Raw genomic sequence first — 21,986 nt, 5'->3', positions numbered from 1 at the left:
CTGTCTCATTGGCCTCCCAGGCCTGTTTCTGAGAGTACTGCCTGGAGGAGGCAGCCCTGAGGCCGTCTAGAATGATGTACAGGCACTCCAGAAGGGAAGAGTGGACCCGCCTGCGGCTGCGGGGTGGAGTGGGGCAGCCTGGGCCACTTCGAGCACTGCCACATGTCCAGGGAGCAAGCCCACACTTTTTGGGCTGCCTCAGAATCTCCTGGGGGAGCTTGTGAAATGCAGATTCCCCGGCCCTGCCCTAGAGACTGCGGGTCGGTCAGGGGAGTCTGCACTTTCCACAGACCGGTTCCCTGTCCCCACCCCAGAGTTCGGACACACATGGTCCCTGGGGCACTCTTGAGGAGGGGCACAGCAGGACTGGGGGACTGAGCCCAGCTCAGTGTGCAGGGGTGAGGGTGGGGCGGGAGGTGTGGCGTGAGCCCTGGGAACAGTGGCAGGGGCCGGACCCTCTTGGACCACCCTATCTCTAAGTGCGGCTCTCCCACCCCTCCCCTTTCCATCTTTCTCCCGAGCTCTTCTACCACAGCGCATACTGACATCTTTGTGTATTACGTTCCGCAGGAGTGAGGGCTGTACGAGGGCAGGAGTTTGTCTGGGGCACTGATGTAACCCCACGGTCTAGAACAGTGCCTGGAACACGTGCGGTGACGGAGTGGGGGGTGGGGCTTTGGGTCTGTTTTGTTTGTTTTTATTTATTCTTACTGTGGAAGAGATCTGCGTGTGCTCAGAGGCTGACAGGAGAAGGGGACCGTAAGCCTTGGTGTGCACAAGGTGGAGACAGAGAGATGTCGGAGGATGGTTCCTGGAGGAGGCAGGGGGAAAGGATGGGGCCCCTCAACCTGCTGGACATCTCTCCCTTTAAGCCTGCAGGGAGAGAACTGGTGTGGAGAAGCGGTGTATGAATACATGTCACTGGCCTCCATTGTCTCCATGAGCTGGCATGGAGGGACACCCCTGGGGAGGGGGGGGGGTGGGGAGGTGGAGGCTCGTAGGGCATGATGGGTCTGGTGTCGCTCCTGAGCAGGGGCTTTGGGAACAGGTTAAAGCATTACTGAGGCTGGCACTCGGGCCATGAATTTCTTTTGTTCAGAACCTCCCAGGACCCCCCCACCCGGGACGGGGACCTCAGGAGACATTAAAAACCAGCCTCCAGTCCCAATGTCTCCAGCCGGGCCCTGCACTGCTGCCTGTCGCTTCTTTATAGCCGGACCACAAGTCCTGAGTTGCCTCCTCCAGGAAGCCTGCCTGGATCCAGTGCCTATCAACTGGATCCTATCAACAGCACCTAACCTATCTCTTCCTGTGTGACCGTCTCCTCCCGCCTCTCATCAATAAGGCCGGTGCTCCTAACTGCTTCCCTGTGGGCTCGCCAAAGGCAGGCCAGGGTTTGGTCTCAGGAGCTGAAGCAGGCCACCAGCAACGGTAGGGCTCTGCCTGGCCTGGGCGATGAGGCGCTGGCTTCTCACGCTGTGCCCTGGGCGCCCTCTGCTGGTCGAGCTGGGCACCGCCACCGCTCCTGAGGGGCCTTCTTCCCTGGGCCCATCCCTTCCCTTCCTCCTAGTTCCTTCCTTCCTCCCTTCCTGAAACCTGCCACTGTGCCTGCCCTCAAAATCCTGGTCCTTTGCCAGCAGCCCTCTCGCCCTCAAATGCCTCTTGGAACGTTCCTTCCCCTTCTTGCTCTGCCTGGGGTCCCCTTCCCCACCCCCCGCCCCCCCCCTCCCGCCAAGGTCACTGCTGCCTCCTTCTCCTCTCCCGCAGCCTGGGGCCCGAGGTGGGGAAGGGTCCTCCTTGCTCCTCACTGCCTCGTCCAGAGCGCTGTCCTGTTCTCCATAAATGTCAACATGGAAGCTCCTGTCGTCAGGTGGCATCCCTATGTACAGAAGGCCTAGCTCATGGTCACCTTCTCCTGCTGGGTGGCTCCAGGGCGCACACAGATAGCCCTCTCGGGGCTCTGGAATCCCATTTCCTCCCCTGCAAGACCTTGCCACCACCCTCCCTCAGCCCTGCTCCCTCTGTCGTGCAAGGTCAAGAACCTTGTCACTCCCTGTGGCTGTGTCTCCTCCAGAGCTTAGGTGTCGGACACCCCCCTTTCCCGGTCACCACTTTCTCTTTTTCTTGCTCACTCCCAGCTCCCGCTTTCCCCCACGCCCACCGCACCTACCACCCTCTGATGCCTCCAACCAACTCTTCACGCCTGGCTCCCTCTCGCCTCCTCACCTGTCTCCCTGCTACCCAGCCGGAACTTCCCGGGCCAGCCTTCCATCCACCCCCAGCGCACCCCCTCCGCGCCCTTGCCCCGCTAGGTACCGTACTCGGTGGGCAAAAACCCAGCTCTGCTTCCGCCCAGCTGTCCGCCAGCTCTGCCCCCCGCACCCCCGCGGCCGAACACCGCAAGGACACGTGCACGCTTTGTGGCCTCCCTGAATGATCAGCCTCGGACCTCCAGGGGGCCCTTGAGGTTGCCCCCGAAACCCACGCATTCTAGCCCTTCACCCGTCCCCTCTTATTTCATTTTCTGTTTCATTTCACAGAAGCACGGAGGAGATTGAATGGCCCTGCCCCAGAGCCCACGCCCCTAAGCCCTGCGAGATGTGCCTTGCCCCGGGAGGACGACCTCAGACCTTCTTTCCCCTCAAACCTCCAAACCTTCTCCCCCATTCTGCCTTCCAGCGGGTGCCCTGCTTCCTATTTCAGTGAGAAAATAGAGGTGACAGAGAACCTCCAGCTAAGGCTCTGCACTGACCCAGGTGCTACGGGCACCTGTGCCCCCCCCCCCCCCCCGGGCCCACTGTGAACTGCGTGTGTGTGTGTGCGTGCGCGCACGCGCGTGTGTGTAGCTGGGCCAGTTTGTGCTTTTGTCCCGATTAGGGAGCCTTGCAATCTGGGCACATGGCTCCCCCTGCAGAGAATATGCGTAAGTGCTGCCTAACAAAATGCAGTACTCCTGCGTTCCTTGATTAATCCATTTAACAAGTCTTCTGGGACGCTACTCAGGGCCAGGAGCCCCACTGGATTCTGGGGACAGAGAGGACTCTGCTGTGACCCGGAGGAGGGGACATATGAGCTGAGTGCTGAAGGTGGAGGAGTGGCCAGCAAGGCAAGCAAGGAGAGAGAGAGAGGGAGAGAGTGAGAGAGAGAGAGAGAGCACGAGAGCAGGCGCGCACACAGCCTGGGGCCCGAGGCCTGCCCGCACAGGCCTTCAGACAGCAATCAACAGCTGTCTCCTCTCTTCCCTTTAAAAAGCCACAGGGAGCTTCTTAATGGGAAGCCCTGGGGAGACTGCTCTTAAAATGCACTTTGAAGAGGCTGATAAAAGCACAAGACTCTGAGTGTGAGGTCTGGATGATGCATTTCTGGAGAGCAGGGACTGTCTCAGGTCCATTGCTCAGCCTGTATTGAGCAAGGACAGCAGCGTTCCCAGCACTGTCTGGGCGCTGGGGATGCAGACCCAACTAGCCCTTTTTTCCTGGGGTGTCCATTTCCGTGGGGGAGAAGGGCGGTAAACAAAAACGTAATACAGAGCACTTAAAAGGTGCCATAGAGGAGAAGCAAGCAGGGGAAGGAATGTCGGGTGGGGGCGTTGTTTCGGAGAGGCCTCACTCAGAAGGTGGAGGACATTGTAGGGAACAGCGTTCCAGCAGTGGGAACAGCCAGGGTGAAGACTCTCACATGGGGAGCCTGCCTGGGGGACAACAGGAGCAGACAGGAGGCCCGTGGGATGGGAACCCAGTGAGTCAGGGGGACCAGAGAGGGGACAGGACAAGGTCAGATGGGGCCTGAGGGCCACAGTAAGGACTTTGGATTTTGCCTGAATGAGCTGGGAGCCCCTCAGGGTTCTGAGCCTGGGGTGTGGGTGTGCTCAGGGAAATGGGGTGTCTGACCCGGGTTGGCACAGGTTCATTCTGGCCGTGGGGAAGACTTCAGGGGACAGGGCAGGAGCAGGGAGACCAGCTGTAGACAAGCGGACACCCACTGTGACTGTCCAGACCGAGGAGTGGGGCCTCTGTGCAGGGTTGGGTGTGGAGCACATTGGAGCCTGAGGGAGGAGCCCGCAGACCGGATGGGCTGGATGTGCGGGGAGGGCTGCGGGGACCCCTGGGCGGATGGCGTTGCTGCTGACTGGGAGAGGGAAGGCCGGAGGAGGCGTAGGGCTGGGGACGCGAGCTTGCTATTGGCGTGATGGACCCGTGCTCTGCAGGCCTGGTTCCTCGTGTGTTGCTGCTGCACACGCGTTTGCTTTTGTCCCTGGGCCCTGGCAGGTCACCGTGGCCTGCGAGGCGGGCTGGATGCTGACTGGCTGTGGCGTCCTCCCCCACCCCGGGCCTCCCACATCCTGGGGACCTACGAAGGGGACAACACCCATGTGGTGAGGAGCCAAGAGTTGGTGCAGGAGGCGGGGCCAGTGAGGAGGCCACTGGCCGAAGCTGGTCTTTGCAGGGCGGGGGCAGGCGTCCCAGGGGTCCCAGTGCCTCCCCGCCCAGGCCTGGAGCCGTGGTCCCAGGCCTTGGCTGAGCTTTGAGATGGTTCCTCCTTCCCCCTTCTTTCCCCCCCACCCCCCAGCCTGGGCCCCAAGGGGCAGGGGACACTTCTAGCTTCCTGGAGCTGTGGCGCTGGCACTCGGGGGGACGTGGGCTCCCTGCCCGGGAGAACGTGACCGCTCAGCCTCGATTGCCCTGTGCTAAGTGGAAGGCCGGGTGAGCAGGGTGCAGGTGCCGGCCCTTCCGCTATTTATGCGGGTCAAGTTGCACTCAGCTTCCTGCCCGCCGCTCCCGGGCGCCAACACAGGTGGGCAGAACGACCCCGAGGGCTCCGTGAAGGAGGTGATCATCCTCCCACGGGTGGGCAGGGGGCACTTGAGGGCTGGAAGGGGCAGTGAGTGTGAAACAGGGAGATGGCTCCTCACCTGCCCGCTTTGGAGAAGCCCGTGGGCTCCCTGATTAACCGATCAGTTTCCCACACCTATGGGGGTGCAGGCTGGATAGGCGCTGACAGGGCGGTGCTTCCCCAGGTCTGGCCCCTGTTTCCTAAGGTCCGACGTGCTTCTCCACCCACATTCTCCCAGGGTTTCAGAACAGCCCTGGGACAAAGGCAGGGTCTATTCTGCCCATGGGATAGATGAGGACATTTGAGGCCAGAACGAACCATGGGTCGGCCGCCGGGATACCTTGTTTCAGGTCCTCGCTCCTTCGGGAGAGGGATCTTCATCAGTTGGGTGGCCTGCGGGCTCCCCCAGTCCCGCCACTAGGGCTCACCCGGGGAGACGCTTCTGTTGGTGATATTCTTAGGTCTACGTGCCCGCCCCTGAGCCACCGGCAACGGTGCCAGAGACCCAGCCAGAGGCAGGAGACCGTCCCAGGTGTTTGATGGGCGCCCGGGGCCTGTTTCTCCCAGCAGCCCTCTTCCCGCGCGGGTGTGGCGGTGGCCGTGCGCCCAGCACGGCCTGCGGGAGGCATCCCCCAGCGCGGACTTTGCAGTTTGCACAGGAGGCCGCGGGGCCCGCTCCCCATCTCACCCAGCCCTCGCTCATACCCTGTGTGGGACACACGGCCACCCACACTTTGGGGAAGAAGAAACTGGGAACCAGAGGGTGGGGTGGGTGGCCAGGAAGTGAGGTAGGGCCTGGACGTAAACCAGATCTGGCTGTAAAGCCAAGCCTTTTTTTACTGCACAGGTTGGGCACCCCATCTTTGTAGTAACCTTGTGAGGATCCCAAGGGGCACTCAGACCTGAGGCGGGACAGAGCGCTGGGTGAATGGCACTGGCAGGTTCACTGTGACCGGGGGTCAGGGGAGAGGGGCTTCTGAGGGGTGGAGGGGAAAGGCAGCTCCCCTCAACTCCCCTACCCCCACCCCCACCCAAACAAGCAAGATTCCTCTATTTGGTCTGTTTGTAAACAGCTGTCTCTACTGTCTTTCTACAGCAAGCTTTTCTAGACCTCCGTTTCGCTTTTATAACTCGAAGAAATTTATTCTGGGTTTTATGGCCTTTTTATTATATGGTGACTTGTAAAATAAAAACAGCTTGGTCAGGACCATTGTCTGAGTTTGACTGTCCAGGATGATGCCCTGTTTATACGAGGCACTTGATGAGTTCGTGGAATGGCTGAGTTAGTCATGAGCACATATGCCTGTCGTAGGATAAAATCTGCCTTCCCTGAGTCCCCTAGGCGGCTGGGCGCCCCCTCTTTGGGAACTGGTGCCCCTGTGGCATTCCTGATTCCCAGCCTCTGTGAGGTTGGGGAGGGCAGCGGTCTTACGCGAGGCCTACCTCTAAGCAGCCCATATCATAGATAGGGGAATCTGCCTGCAAAACAAAAATCCTCCCAGACCGCATTTTCTGACCACTGCGCATCACGGAAGGTGTTTAACTACTGCCGGATGCGAACAGCCTGCGTGCCAGGGAGGAGGAATGGTCTCTGCCCACAGGCACCTCGCCCTGCTATGCAGAGATGGACCTCCCCTCCCTCGCCCAAGGGGGCGCGGGGCCAGGGGTGGGTTCGGTAGATCTCCACGCTGTGGCCCCTCCAGGACCGAGGGAAGGGAGCACCTTGGGTCTTGCGTAGGCGGACACTGCGTGTGGAGTGGGTGTGTGCCTAAGGAAGAGCCAAGTGTGGAGCAGCAAACATCCCAGGGGATAGGGGCCATGTGCACACGCACAGGACATCAGGAGTGAGACGGAGACCCCTGGGGTCTAGCGAGAAGCCCACCTGGACCAGGGACGTGATTTATGCTGGGACCGCTTGGCAGGCCTAAAAGCTACAGGGGAGACGTCCGTAGGCCATCAGCCTGAGTTTGGCACATGAACCCTAAAATGATCAGGCTATCCAGAGGAGAGAACCACACAAGGCTCAGAAGACCCGTCACCTCTCATCGTTAAAGGGGGGGCCTTATTCACGTCATCAGTGCAAAGTTCCAAAAGCAACCCCAGGCCACAGGCCCAGGGCACCCCTCCCCGCACCGTGCAGAAAAAGGCCGGCGAGACTCCAACTCTACATTTTTGAAAAATTTATTTTATACCCTTAGAAGCTAAGAACTCTGCCACTCATGATCCAAATTTAGGATTACGATTCTTCCCTAGTTTACCTACTTCCTTTTGAAATTTTATAAACAAGATTTTGTACACAAGAGGTAGCAGAGGAAAATTCCAGTCTGCTTGTTCCAAGCTCAGAAGGTAACTGCACACGCCTCAATGTTAGCAGGGAGGGTGGGGCAAGATAGGGTGAGTCCGAGGACACGATGCCCTAGGTCCTACAATTGCTTCTAGTGCCAGTGACCATGTGAGCGCTCCAGGAGAAGTCATGGGCAAGATACCTGCTGGGCTGCTCGTTGGTTTTCCTTCCCAGACGCCTCTACGGGGCAGAGCGGGCACCCTGCGGAGGGCCTCACGAAAGGAGCTTCTTGAGAACACACAGCATTGAGTTAGTTGTGCAATTCCTATTCGATGTGCAGACCATTTTGAAAGATTTATAAAAACATCTTCGTCCAAAAAATTGGCAGTAAAAATGACAACTCTTCCAAGGTAAGCCTGTCGTAATTGTCACTTTGTTGTACATTAAAAAAAAAAGTCATCAGCAGGTTTGCAGACTGCAGCCGTTGGAAATCAAGTGGTTCCCGGCAAAGAGGAAGTGATGTCCACTGCAGCGATGACACAAACAAACTTAACCAGCGCGTATGACACACAACAGTGACGGGCGATCCTGATGAAGCTTTACGGTGAGGACAGCAGGTCCTGGGGGTGGCGGGGGGTGTTGTTTCCATAGGAAATAAGGGACTAGAAGTGGCAATTTCACTCCTGAATTTGGGCTCCTGAGAGTGCAGTTGCCAGCGATGATATCCCAACACAGATCATCACCGGCATTTCAAGGTCATGTCCTACGCAATCGTTGTGTGAGGATGGGGGCGGAGAGAAGGTTGAGGGTGGGGTAGGGAAAACAGTAGGACAGGGGAGTATCCGTGTTCTCAGAATTGATTTTAAAACCTCACATCTGAATTCCCAAGGACGGCAGAACGATAGACAATTTGCCAACTGCTTCTGACCAATTCTCCGAGGGCGCAGTTCTGTTCTTAAAGGCGGCCTCCCTCTGCACAGCGTCCTTGACAATGGCCACCACTGGCCTGCGGCGGGCTGTAGACACGGGTACCGGCTGCGGCCGGCTGCACAGTCACCTCAGCGCTCAGTAGTGACGGGGCCGGGTGCCGAGGTGCACAGCAGTGAAGGGCTGTCCTGTCACGTGTCCACACAACTGGAAAGCCACCAAAAAGGCACTTTGGGGCTGGCCACGCCTCTTTGACTTGGCAAATCTAACCGACAGGGGCAACCTGGCACTTCCTAAGCTTCCCTAGTTCTGTGCGCGGTGAGTTGAAAACAAGGCAGAGCACATAACTAAAGGTAAAATGTGACTCAAAATACAAAATGCACAAAATATATGAAGTACGGTGGCATATCCCTTCTCCCCTCTGGGATCCAAATCTGAAAGGAGTGAATGGTGCTAGAATTGGGAAATACCGACGAAGTGGCCAGTTGTTCAATTACTTCCTGCTTATTTCTGGGAAAGTAAATCTTGTCCCAATCTTTTCACTGTTTGCTAGTCATGTTGCAGAGAAACAAGGTCTCAAATTCCTTCTCCCCGTTCAAATTACTACAACTCACAGAGCAGTGTTTCTCAACTCAAATATTTAACTTCATACACAACCAGCGCCAAAGGGTCTCGATAATTATGTTTTAAGCAAAAGCAAATGATTGCAGATCACATGATTTAAGACTACAGTTTATTCAATATGTCTCCAAGCATTAGAAAGGTGATTTTATGAAGTCAAACTCCGTAAGGTTATAATTTAAAGTGCTTTTTATTTTGCTGTTTTCAAAATTTGGGGAAAAATGCCACAACTTCCTTAGTGATTGATATCAAAGAATGAACCCTGTACTTCTGAAGAACACTTTTGTTTTTTTAATTGCTCTTTTCAACCTGAATCATATCAGAAAAATACCTTAAAGAGCATAATAAATTTCCCAATTTTTGATCCTGGTAACATTTCATCACGGTCCAACTTCATGCCTAGGGCTCTGATCCTGACCCGTCTGAGATCCTATACAAACAGGGAGACATATTAAATACAAAGGTCTGTGTAAACGGAGTTCTTCAACTACTATTTTACAGTGGAAAGGAATTTTATTACCTATCTTTACATCATTTTAAATTGGATATTCCTATTCAATGTTACTGCAAGATTAAAAATTTGCCCCCGCCTATCTAAAGGCAGCTTGCTTTTTTTTTTTTTTTTTAAATATAAAATCCAAAGGAACTTCCGTTGTAGCATCAAAGAGAAAGCAACGGCTTTACCCTCATTCACTCTTGTATGTTTGTGAAACGAAAAAGTCTGCCAGCGGCTTTATTTCCTAGAATTTCCACAGAACTGTGAATCCACATTTGGACTGTGCCCCGGGACAGGTGATCCGGAGGAAGGCCTCCTCCCACCGCCAAACAGCTCCTGAACCTTCTCCAGGGGCCAAGAGTGCCTTCTTTAAAAACACACGCTCCTCTGGGATCACGGCAGGCTCTCCTAGTCCGAGCTTCGGGCTCTTCTAAAGGGCTCAAGGGTGAGAACTGGATTTTGAGAGGGTGCTGAACACCCAGTACTGGAGCTGTGACTCCTCAGCGCACGCTGGGCATGCTGTTCCTCTAGGGGTCGACATCATCCAGGTCACTTCTCAACTCGCCAATCATCATGGGTGACTCTGAACCCTTTGAAAAAGAGAAGGAGGTTAAGTTCATGCACGGTCAAGTTAGAGAAAAGCTTCTCAACACCGAGGGACTTATTTGTGTTCGGTAATGTCCGCATTCAACAGCTCCACGTTTGATCAAAGGGAAATAAAAACCTAACTGTGACACCCTGCGTTTGACAGTTCCTGGTTGTGCAAAACTCTCATTTCTATGCTCTCGTGTGGTCACTGAGCCCTCGGGTCACCATGTTCCTGCACAACAATGCAGGCCACGCTCGGGAAAGCCGCGTGAACCGCTGCGTCCCCAGCAGTGTGTCGCACTGCCTGCCGAAGACCAGGAAGCTTCTGGCTCACCCCTGAATTCTGTTTCTGTCACCAGCCGTGCGGCCTTCAGCCGATACGCAAACAAAGTTCTAGATGTCTGTCGTGGGTTGGGGCTGACGTGGGTGGGGGTTGGGTGGGGAGCGGGCAGGCAGTCTCTGCAAAGTGACACATAAGCCGAGTGGGAGTTAGGGGTGAGTGGGGGAAGCCCCACGCAAAAGGAAAGAGGGTAGCTGATCAACTCCGAGAAGGCCATCAGCATCCAGAACTCAGAACATGAGGGGAGAGAGGTCGGCAGGGGCCAAACCTAGCAGGCCTGTGCTGAGGATTCTGGCTTTTATCCTAACAGCAATGGAGACCCATTGAGGGAAGGAAGAGTGACACAGGGGCATCCTCAGAGACCAAGGACACTCTGGTCCTTATGAGGATGCAAGACACGCACGGGAGATGTTTAAGACGGCAACCTGGCAGGATCGGTGAACGGACTGCAGCGTGCGAAGGAATGTCCAGAAAGACACCTGCTACACAGGGCGCTGTTTCTAATAAGGACACCAAGGAAGGCCAGCCCTCGCTGGGGTGGGCGGAGGCATCAGGCATGTTGGCCGTGAGAGGTCTTTGAGGGAAGGAGCTGGACGGCCCCGGCTGGCACCCAGGAGAATCACAGCCATGGAGACGGAGAGAGAACAGGTGGAGGGGTTGGAGGAAAGCCAGGAGGGTGAGGCACCGTGGAGGCCCCAGGGGAGACTGTGTCCAGAGGCGAGGAGCGGCCGGCAAGGTCCCATGCTGCTGTGTGCTCCACTACGACCAGGCCTGACAAGTGGAGGCCACCTGTCACCCCTGTCCAGTGGTGAGCCAGCCACTAGGCAGGGGGTCAGCCTGGAAAAGGTCCCAGGAGGAGCAAGAGAGAAGAACTGTAAGTTCTGACAATTCTTGGAGAAGTCTGACTGTGCAAACGGGGAAAGAGGGAAGAGGAAGAGAGGGGAGAGAGTCGTTTTTAAAGAACAGGAGAGAACAGGGTGTGTCAAAACACTGCTGGAAGGGACGTGCGGAGAGGGAGAGGTTCCAGGTGGGCAAGGGTGCGGGTACACGCGTGCGGGGACACATGCTCCTGGGGCCTGTGAGCCTGGCACCTGTGAGACCTCTCGTCCCACAGCTTTGATCTTCTCTGCAAACAGAGTAGGTGACGAGGGCAACTGCTGGGTCACACCACATCACCGTGCTGGGCATCCGTGTCCCTTCTGTGAAGTCAGGGTAACAGGGACCTCAAGAGGCTGTTGTGAGAATTTGAAAGGTTAGAAAACAATGGCACACACAACATCAACAGGATTCGTTTAATGAGCCCTCTGTGCCAAGCACTGTGGCGGGACCACGGAGGAGACCGCCCTGGCGCAAGGTGATACAGGCCGAGAGAAGACGCGACGCTCGGCAGGACATTCACAGCTGCTTCATCGGTGAGCGCGCCAGCAATGTTTCATTCCTTTTTCTACCGGAGCGACCCGTATTGAAAGTGTTCTTTTTTTCTTTTTCTTTTTTTTTTAATAAGCTTAAAATTATTCTTTGACTCCCCTGACAAGTAGGTGTTTCGATGGCCCTTCCTTTCAAGGGTCCGTGTTTCTGGGGAGGCTGGTGAAAGCGACAGGAGGGGGGCGGTGGGGGGGACTTGTGGCAAGCCGGCAGAGTGCCATGAGCCAGCTGGAACGAAGGCGCCTGCGGCCCGGCTGTACGAGGACCATCTTGGAGGTGGTCACCCGGGCCAGCGCGCACTGAGCCCCTAGCCCTGCAGTCCCCTCCCTGCTGCTGCTGTTCTGCCTTGTGAGCACAGTGCCAGAGAGGCCCCCCCACCGACGGCATCGCTAGAGGGCGGAGCTGGGGTCTGCTTTGGTCTTGATTATGGAAATTCTTTCTGGAAAGCTTCAGAGCGGGCGCGGTGCCCCTTCCCCTGGGCCGCGGGCCACAGCCATACCTGTTGTAAATGCCTCTCCCCGTTCTCGTTTGCGGGACTGCTCTCCGAGCCGTTACTGCTCCCGGACTGCTCTTTCTCATTCAGCAGAGCTGTGGCATATGCCAGGGTGTCCTGTGAGAGACGTGAACACGAGAGGAGGGAGTCAGGGTGTGTGGTGCCACCAGAAAGACTCCCCGTCGCTTGACCCCCAGGGGCTGCTTTCGCGGCAGCAGCCAGGGCGCCCCCCCACCCCTGCGGCCCCCACCGCTTTTCCTCTGGCACAGAATTTGCCAGCCACATGACAAGCTGTCTCTTCACAGAAACTCCCTTCTTCTGTCCTTTCTCATTCGCCACCCACACCTCTCGTCGCTCCGAGGCCGTGGCACACGCTAAACGCACTACGATGTTTAGTGTGAAACACACTACAAATCCTACCTGTGGGATTTCAAGCCACACAAAACCAAAAGAGAGGCCTCACCTGAGCTGAAATCGTTCGCTGGAAGGTTTTTCCAGTTGATGTTTCATTAGAGACGTTACTCTGTGGAGTCCAGTAATGTTCTGACATCTGAGATGGAAAGTCAAAGACGCCATCAGACAAGCCCACGGGAGTCCACAATTTCCACCATTAGATATCTGAATATAAAAAGCATTAACACAGCACACAGACCCACCCAGGTCTAACACACCAGGAGATGCTTTCTTGGAGGGTTTCACGTCCCCTCACAAGACCTCAGTGAGATCCTACATCTTATGTAATCACCTGCTCTCTTACCTATACAGTTAAGATGCTGTGTTAAGACGCAAACTTAATGTGTCATGATAGGTATCAGCTGTACTGAAAAAAGTTTGAAGTCTGACCAAACGTTGAGGCCAGTCTCCAAATGAAGAGGTTTTTCCTGGTAAGAAGTGCTCTTGGGGCGCCTGGGGGGGCTCAGTTGGTTGAGCGTCCGACTTCGGCTCAGGTCATGATCTCGCGGTCCGTGAGTTCGAGCCCCGCGTCGGGCTCTGTGCGGACAGCTCGGAGCCTGGAGCCTGTTTCGGATTCTGTGTCTCCCTCTCTCTCTCTGCCCTTCCCCTGCTCACACTCTCTGTCTCTCTCAAAAATAAACAAACAAACAAAAAAGATGTGCTCTTACTGATTCCTATGTGATAGCCAGAAAAGTTCAAAATGCAATTACCTTCTTCTGTAGCCATTGTACAGCCCAACTCCAGTGGTGGGAATTCTCCTTGAAGTACTCCTTAGCAGCAGGACACCTGGTGATTGGGGAATATTCTATCAGCCAAATGCTTTCCTTGCAAATATACTTGTTTCATCCCCTTTGATTTTGATACACAAATGCTACTTCTGCTAAAGTTCAGTTGTCTTTCTAGAGTTTTTTACTTGCTTTTGGTTCAGACACATTCATACGTTTAAACTTCAAAAGGCAAAAGAAAGTAAACGTGTAGCGAAAGGTCTCTGATCTAGGACCAGTTCATCCACTAAGTCCTATTACAATTCAAAGACGGAAACTCAAAAATAAACAAGAAAACCCCACGACACACTGTACAGTTAACTACAGAAATGATTCTCGAAAGAATCAAAGCCAGTCTTTACACTTTTGTGACGCGAGTGATAATTCCCGGAAAACCAATTTTAAAGTATGGTCTGGAGCCCCCCTCTCTCTGCAGGTTTATTTGTCCACTTAGAAAGCTGCCCCTCAGAGTCAAAGACAGCACTCACGGGGATCCTGTGTGTGTGCAATGCAGGTTCCAGGAGGGACAGAGAGGCACAGATGAAGACACTGCTATCTGGACTATGTACCCGCATCAGACATACCATGAGGCCCCAACACTACCTGGAAATGCCACTTAGGCAAGTACTTCTCATGTCATGCCGCCCATATCAAGCCTGGTTAACGAACCCACAACCGTGGCAGGGATGATCTCCATCATGTCCACAATGCTATGTCACTGGGAAAATGCACGTTCACCCATTATTTCACCAGAGCTCTCATTTAATTTGTGTAGGACACTCAAATGCAGCAAGAGTAAGGCCAAGAGATTTCTTATTCTTATTCGGGTACAAATCCAAGGATGGCAATACCCATGCTGAAGAATCGGTAAAATTCTGGGGCAAGATAAATGGAGACCCAGTGGCGTGGCATAACGTGCTCCGTAGCCTCGGGTCACCATGCAGTCACGCTGGCTTTTTGTTTGCCCATGTCCTACCCAGGGGAGCCGAAGCAGCAAACCACGACGGTTCCTTCTAACACCAACAACCTTGGCTTTCCGAGTGCCTGTCGACCGCCAAGTGGACAAAATGTGGTAGAGCCAACCGGGGAGTATTCTGGGCTTTGAAAACGGAAGGGGATTCTGGCACAGGCTACAACATGGATGAACCTTGAGCACATCACGCGAGGTGAACTCAGCCAGTCACGACAGGACCAACACTGCGGGATTCCACTTACATAAGGCACCTAGAGGAGTCAGGTTCGTAGAGAGAGAAAGGAGAAGGGGGGCTGCTGGGGGAAGAGGGAAAGGGAGAATGGGGAGTGACTGTTTAGTCGGTACGGAGTTTCAGTTTGGGAAGCTGACAAAGTTCTGGAGACGGGTGGCAGCAACGGCTGAGCAGCAACGCGAACGTGCTTAACGCTGTGGACTTGTACACTTAGGGGTGGCTGAAATGGTAACTTTTGTGTTGTGTGTATTTTACCACAATTAAGCAAAGGAGAAGAGAACCGTTCCGTGAAGCCCATCGCCTGTGCTCGAGCCCTCGCTCTGACCGCAGGCACGCCGCTTAAACCGCCCACCACGCGGGACTAGCGGTATCCAGCCGCGCGGAGTGGCTGCGAGGATTAAATGAGAGTGGGGCAAGGCACTCAGCACAGGGCCTGGGCTCCTACGTGGAGGCAGCTACAACACTGTTCTGTCTCTGGAGAGACCGGATGGAAAGCGGGGATCCACCCGCCTGACAGAGGTGCTAGTGGTGTTACATGGCCTGAAGCCATCTCAAGCCCGAGTGCATGAACTCTGGTTAAGGTCCCCGAATCCGCCTTGATTCCTGCCTTGCCTGCACGAGCCCTGCCGGATCAGCCTTTGGTCTTGGATTCCGCAAGACCTGCTGCTCTTCGGACATTCCCTTCACCTCTCCTCGAGATCACGTGCGCTGGTTTCTGAACCACCCCAGCAAGCACGCCCTGACTCAGGCTCTCTAGGAACTCCAGCGAGGCAGATTTTTTTCCTGGCCAGACGGCTTGTAACTGAACACACCATCTCCTCCCTGCGTTTTGAGTTGATACTTACTTTTGAGCAAGAGTCACGAGGAATTTGACACACTGGTAGCAGCGACTGCTGTCCACGTGATTACTGTGGTGCATCAGAGCTGAGTGGAGAGAACAGGAAATTGTGACAAGAAAGCAGGTCACTGCAGGCGGGTCCCGATAACACTACTCTCTTGTTCTGAACACTTACAGCCAGCTGGTCTGATCAGCAGACAGGGGACGGACTATCAGCATGGGGACGCGGATTCAACAGGACTCCCCATATGCTGATGGGCAGAAACACTGAATAGTATTGAAGAAACCTATGTGGCGGTGGAGGTGTGACTTTTAGGAGAGCCAAAAGGAACTAAAACTTCTACTGATTATTCAACAGACCTTCGAGCTTTTCTACCCACCATACTACTGACAGAAGACTGGTTACAACACTTTCAGTTTGATAAATGGAAATATAGGGTATTAGTTCAGTTCAACACATACTTCCTGCTCTGCACTTTGGGGATGTAGAAGTAAATAGTACTTGGTCCCTGCCCTTGAGGAGGGCATGGTCTGGAAGTTCCAGGCAGCCTGGGTGCCACTCAGTGGCCTTGAATGTCACGGCTTTTTAGCTTGCATTTCTTTTCTGGAATAAGAGGTCTTAAATCTCTTGGTACAGAGCAAAATCTAAAATGACTCAGATTAATTAGAAATACGGGTGGGTGGTGGATGTTGAAGAGGACTATTTTTAACCACACTTTCTAAGAAACAGCTCATTAAAGCCACTTTAGCCTTCTGACAAAAAATTTACAAGTAGATAAAAGAAATCTGGGTGCATTCATACCACAGGTAAAAACAAAACAACAATCCTATCTCATGAGCATGACAACGTCCTTTTCCCTCCCCAGTGGCTGCAGAGCAGAATGAAAGACTTCTGACTTCAGAAAGCAGCCTTTCGCTGTTGAAAAAAGTCACAGCATCCCTGACTCTTATCTGCCCCAGGAACGGGACCCCAAGGTCCCCCGCGGGGAAGAGCCCCGGGGCAGACCTGTCAGGGAGGAGGCCGGCCATAACAGGCCATCTGCCCGTCTGCTACAGACGTTTCTCAGGAAGGCCAGGCTACTCACCTAATAATCCATTTTCTGTCTCAAACACAAATTTGACTCGCTCCACCTGTATGGGATCTTCAATGACCTGTGACAGGAAGGAGACAAAGGCCAGTGAATGAAAGAAGGGACTTGTGCGATGGCACGCACTGGTGCCTTTTAAAAATAATTCTGTTCAAGAGGTTTAGTTCCTCACTTACAAAACCCAATGCAGACAACGTGTCACTGACATGTATCTCAACAGTATCTTAAATTTTATTTTATTTGTTTATTTATTTTAAGTACAACCTAGTCCCCAACATGGGGCTCAAACTCTTGAGACCTCAAGATCGAGTCACATGCTCTACTGAATGAGTCAGCCAGGCGCCCCTTAAATTTTAAACTAAAGATGAAAAACTTCAGGAAGAGTTGCAGATCCATTCGCTTCCTGTCTATGTGTTCTTACCAACTATATCCACAGCTGTCAATAGTAACCTAGCGGGCTCTAAGGACGTGTATTGCACGATCCCAAGGGTAAGAGGTTTAGGGTCTAAACTGTCTGCCAAAACCACGTGAAAATTTTGCTACAATACAGTCTCTCCACGCTGCATGGAGGTTTATGCCAAGCCGCAAAGGGCTGGATCTGTGTCCTGCTTATGGCCGTCCTTCTTGTGCCTGGCGTTGAACTACGCACAGGGCAGTAGGCCAAGTGGTTTGCTGCTGAACAGACCAACAATACACTGTCCTTCTCCTGAGGGGCAACAATCTTCTGTGTTTTGTAAAAGTGCTAGGACTAAAAAGGAGGTAAAGGACCAGAGAGACAGGCTTTTTATAAATGGTATCCATGGTGTCTGTCCTTATTCAGAAATGTTCACTGAATGCCCACCCTGTCCCAAGGCCTAAGCTAAGTCTCAGGGACCTACCGGAAACCCGGACTCTCCGTCTGCATAGCGAGCCCTGGGCTGGGCTCTTGCCGGCCCACAACCAGTCATCAAGGTCTACTGATTGCCTCTCCCACCAAACACGTCCAGACCTGTTCCTTGCTGCCTCTACCCTGTCTCTCTGCCATTCGGACCTTGTTATTTCACACTCAGGTTACTGCCACACATGCCTGTGTGGTTTTCCAATTCCAACCCGGCTTCCTTCTTCGGTCAGTCCTTCAAAACAAGTGCCAGGGGAACCTTTCTATGACCTAAGTCAGGTCCCATCACTCCCCTGTTAAAGCCTTCCCATGCCGCCCAACAGTGATGGCAGGGGTTGCAAAGTGAAATGTCTACACAGGCCAGGACAGCAGGAAATGAACCAAGTGGGCTAGGAATGACAATAAGGAGCAGTGAGGACAGAGGGGCACTGGACAGTATGTGCCTCATCTGAGCGGGGCAAGCTGCTAACTGCTCTGGGTGACTGGGGCATCCAGGAAATGGGGCCAGTGTGTCACATGACCTGGTTTCTCAAGAACCCGGCTACCAGTGTGCAACCACAGGCCTACAGGAAAAACGCGCACATGCGTTGGTACCCGGAGCCTTTCACGATTTGGTCTGGGCTTTGTTCCCCAAGCCCTACTCCATTCCCTCTCCTCCTGCTGACGCCACTTCCTTACGGGCCCTGCAAACGAGCTAGTGGAGAGCACGGGCTCTGGGGCCGGTCGCCTGGCTCTGTCCCTCAGATCCTGACTCTGTCCCTTCCATTCAAGGGTGGCCTTGGGCAAATCCCTCCACATTGCTAAGGTGCAGTTTCTACCAATAATGGACTTCACTGTTTACAGCTGAGTTCTCCCCTGCCTCTCCTCCGTATCCGGAATTGGAATGCATCCTACGGTGGATTACATTCCCGTTTCGTGGCTTGTAAGCAGGAATTTTAGTAGCACGTGGGCCATCAGCGGGGTCTTAGATGTGAATGAACTGTAGAGCAGCAATTTACGTGACGGTTATCCTGAGGTCTGAAGGAGACGGCATCAGTGCTCGGCACAGTCCCCCGGCCACCACTTCCTTGCTCTCTGCACTGTCACTGCCTATACTTGGCGGGCTCCCTCGCTCCACTGTGAGTTCCCACGAGGTAGTTTCCTTACCACTAGCCTCCCAGTCAGTAATGACAGAAACATGACTGCGGTAAAGAGGACCCACTAAGTGCAGGCCAAGCGAGTACAAGACGATATAAGGACATGAACTTTCTGTTTGCAAACACAAGCTGATTAGAACAAGCTGACTATTTTCTTTTTTTTAATTTTAGAAAGAGAGTGTGAGTGGAGGATGGAGGGAGAGGAGGGAGGCAGGGAGGGAGAGAGGGAAGGAGAGAGGAGCAGGGGGAGAGAGAGAGAGAGAATCTTGAAAAAAAAATTTTTTTTAACGTTTATTTATTTTTGAGAGAGACAGAGAGAGAGCTTGAGCAGGGGAGGGGCAGAGAGAGAGGGAGACAACAGGATCCGAAGCCGGCTGCAGGCTCCGAGCTGTCAGCCCAGAGCTCAAATTCACGGACCGTGAGATCACGACCTGAGCTGAAGTCGGATGCCCAACTGACTGAGCCACCCAGGCGCCCTGAGAGAGAGAGTATCTTAGGCAGATTCCACACTCAGCGCAGAACCTGACATGGGGCTCGATCTCACAACCGCTGAGACCACGACCTGAGCTGAAATCAAAAGTTGGACGTGCAACCAATGGAGCCACCCCAGCGCCCTGACCAGTAACCCTAGTGAACAGCACAGGAGAATCAGAACGTTTTTCACTTACCAGTATCTCATGGAGGAGCTGGAACGTGTTCTTCAACTCATGGGGTGGAGCCGTTTCTAGTTGGTTCTGAAAAATTTTTTAGAAGCACAAAAATTCCAGTGAGTCTTCAGTGGAAAGCTCATCAGAGTGGCAAAAGCAACAGGGCTGGGCTCCCGTTCTAAATCCACCACTGTCGGCTCGACCCTGGGCCAGCTGTCCTCTCTGGGCTAAGCCTGGGACTAAAGCAGTCTCTACGGACTGTAACACTGCGAGACTAGGATACCACACTACGCAATTAGGAAGGACAGAGGAAGAAAGGCAGAGAGGAAAAGAGAATTTTAAGCAAACAGGCCCAAATTTCTGTGTCTATTTCATTCACACATAACGTACTCTGTTTTCCAGAACATACGCTCTGGGGTAAGGATGCTATGAGTGATATATGTGAGAAAGGTCAGCTTACGGAATAGAAAACTCGCCAAGGCACACTAGGTGAAGGGATCACGGTTCGTAAAACTCACGCTCCGCTGGGCGCCTTACCGGCCTCACGCATGTGGACCGTGGGGAAGGACACTGCGTTACAACACTGCCCTTCAAGGTGCCAGGTCCGGTACTGAGGGGGCATTCCGCGTGTCACACTCTGTTAAGTCATACTTCCCTCCCACTTAACAGAGGAGGAAACTGCCTGAGGCCGTATAATTAGTAAAGGGTAAGAGGAACTCAATCACCTCTGACACAGGTCTTCACAGAAAAGGCTCAGGGCAAACACATTTTGGGAACAGTCTGAACACACAATCCACTGCTCACCTGCCACTTCTTAACCCTATAGGTGTCACTATTACAAGTCCTGGTGCAGGTAAGAAGGTAAGAAGGGGTGGCCGAGATTCTGTGAGCAGAAACTAATATATATGGTAATGATTCACAAAAAGAGGCCTGAAAGGACACAGCGAAGGGGACAGGACTGACCCCTGAGGTAGGACGGAGAGGGGACACGGTTGCTTGGTGGACTTTGGCCTTATCACACGTCTTAATTTTTCACAAAGAAAACGCAGGCGTCCATTATCCGTATAATTAAAAACATTCAAGATTAAAAACTCAGAAAAATATGTGCTGGCTTCAAGGTTTTTCTAGTAATTCCCAGAAAGGCAGTACGCAATATGGCTGAGAGCACAGCCCTGGAGCCACACTGCCGACGTTCAGATTCCCACTTTGCCACTTACTAGCTACGGGACACCGGGCAAGTTACTTACTCTGTGCCTCAGTTTCCTCAACTGTAAAATGGTAACAGTTGTAGTGTTTACATCATAGGGCCACTTGAGGGTTCCATGTGTAAATGGCTGGAACGGCACGTGGTGCCCAGTTAAGTGCAACGTATGGAAGAGTCCAGTACTGATCAGAGCTTCCTAATGAGTTACGTCACCTCTTCAGGAGGTAAGAAAAACCTACTTTTGATGTTTAAAATGTTGCCTGGTGAAAAGGACCTGGAATTGGAAGCCCATCTTACATAGTAATGGTGGCCACTGCATATGATTAACCATGAAGTACGTTCTAAGTACTTAACAACTGAGCCCAAGGCAAACGTGCATCGCCAGGAAGGGAATGGCTAAGTAAATGATGGTAGACGAGAGGATGAAAGGGCCTCGAAGGTAACTTCATAACGTGGGAAAATACTTATAACGTCAGGTGAAAAAAGGACACAAAGTCGTAAAGACGGTAAAATTCCAATTATGGTAAAATACACGCACAGAAAATAAAAGGGAAACCTAAGAGAAGGTTCGTGGTGATTATCGGTGAATGGAAAGACTCTGGGTTCTTTTCAGTCTTTAGTTTTTAAGAAGGGGCCTACAGTATGTTTCTGATTAGAAACAGCAACTAGGTCGCTGAAAGCAGCATCTTTCCTGGGAGCAAAGGTGCCCTTCCCGACAGGCTCGGCGGCAGGCCCCCAGCCCGCGCCGGCTCTCTCTCGGAGACCCTACCTTAATGAAGTGCAGCATGGTGAAGGAGAAGTGCTCGTTACAGAAGCAGCAGTACACGACCATCTCGATGAGCGCCAGGAGCGAGCCCGTCAGCTCTCGCAAAGCAAACATCACCTAGCGGGAGGGTATGAAAGGAGGAAACGTTCTCAGGGCCGGGTTAATTGTCGATGTGTTGTTTCTGACTTCAACTGAAATAGACGTACTCAGGGTCAAGCTCTTCAACATCACCTCACAACAGGCTTTCTTAACTGCCAGAGGCCTAAGTCGGTCTGGAAAAAAAATCTGTGCAAATGTGCACAACACCTTCTTTCCCCAGGGGAGTCGCGTTCATCGGATATTCAAAGATAAATGCCCCAAATGCACCACCACCGCCAGCACTAAATGAAGAGAGTCACTGACAGATCCCTAAAGTAAACAATGTTAAGCTAAAGAAACCAAAAGATACAGAGTACAGCACTGTTGACATGATTAAACCACCAGTATGATATACGGCTCACAGATTTATACATGTAAATCAAGTTTCGGAAGAGGGTCTGGCAGATTAAATTCTTAGCAGTAGGCAGCCCTGGGCGGAAGGGGAAGGACGCCAGCTGCAGGTCAGCCACACGGCGTGTGACACGATGAAGGGCTGGGAGCAGCCCACTCCCACACTCCTGAGATTTACCAAAAGCGTGTGCTCCAGAGCCGTATGTAGTCTCCCACACAGAAGACTGGGAACAAAACCTTTAGATAATAAACTGAGTAACTGATGGGGTCGTTCACTTCCTCCTGAGACCCGGGCGGGGCAGGGGGGAAATTAGCTGGGCTGGACCCCGAGGGTCCAATCCTCACTTGCAGAGAGGACTGATAAAAATTTTCTTCAGTGGATCATTTCTTTCTGACATATACCCAGGAAGAAAAATTGATTTGAAAGAATCTTTGCTTCTCTTAACAATACTCTCCTTCGTCGGAGCGACATGCAAAATATCACAAAGGGCATGTTTCCGCAAAGAGAAAAT

The 21,986-nt window shown here is 53.1% G+C and overlaps 1 protein-coding gene across 2 annotated transcripts in view; it reads right to left on the bottom strand.

Moving 5' to 3' along the window:
• Positions 1–6,998: 6,998 nt before the first annotated feature.
• Positions 6,999–21,986, bottom strand: part of USP24 (ubiquitin specific peptidase 24) — a 140,639-nt gene continuing 125,651 nt past the window's right edge. For both annotated transcript variants that reach the window (XM_058717284.1, XM_058717285.1), the window contains 8 exons: positions 20,989–21,102; positions 19,037–19,102; positions 16,353–16,419; positions 15,275–15,353; positions 13,171–13,246; positions 12,471–12,557; positions 12,014–12,124; positions 6,999–9,751 (listed from right to left, as the gene is read on the bottom strand). In XM_058717284.1, the coding sequence (XP_058573267.1) occupies positions 9,689–9,751; positions 12,014–12,124; positions 12,471–12,557; positions 13,171–13,246; positions 15,275–15,353; positions 16,353–16,419; positions 19,037–19,102; positions 20,989–21,102 (663 nt within the window). In that variant the 3' untranslated portion in view covers positions 6,999–9,688. The remainder of the gene's footprint in view (positions 9,752–12,013; positions 12,125–12,470; positions 12,558–13,170; positions 13,247–15,274; positions 15,354–16,352; positions 16,420–19,036; positions 19,103–20,988; positions 21,103–21,986) is intronic.

This window comes from Neofelis nebulosa, chromosome 2 (assembly GCF_028018385.1).
Source record: "Neofelis nebulosa isolate mNeoNeb1 chromosome 2, mNeoNeb1.pri, whole genome shotgun sequence".
In the NCBI taxonomy this organism is placed as follows: domain Eukaryota; kingdom Metazoa; phylum Chordata; class Mammalia; order Carnivora; family Felidae; genus Neofelis; species Neofelis nebulosa.
Note: the sequence above shows the minus strand (reverse complement) of the source record. Positions and strands in the feature narration are given on the sequence as shown.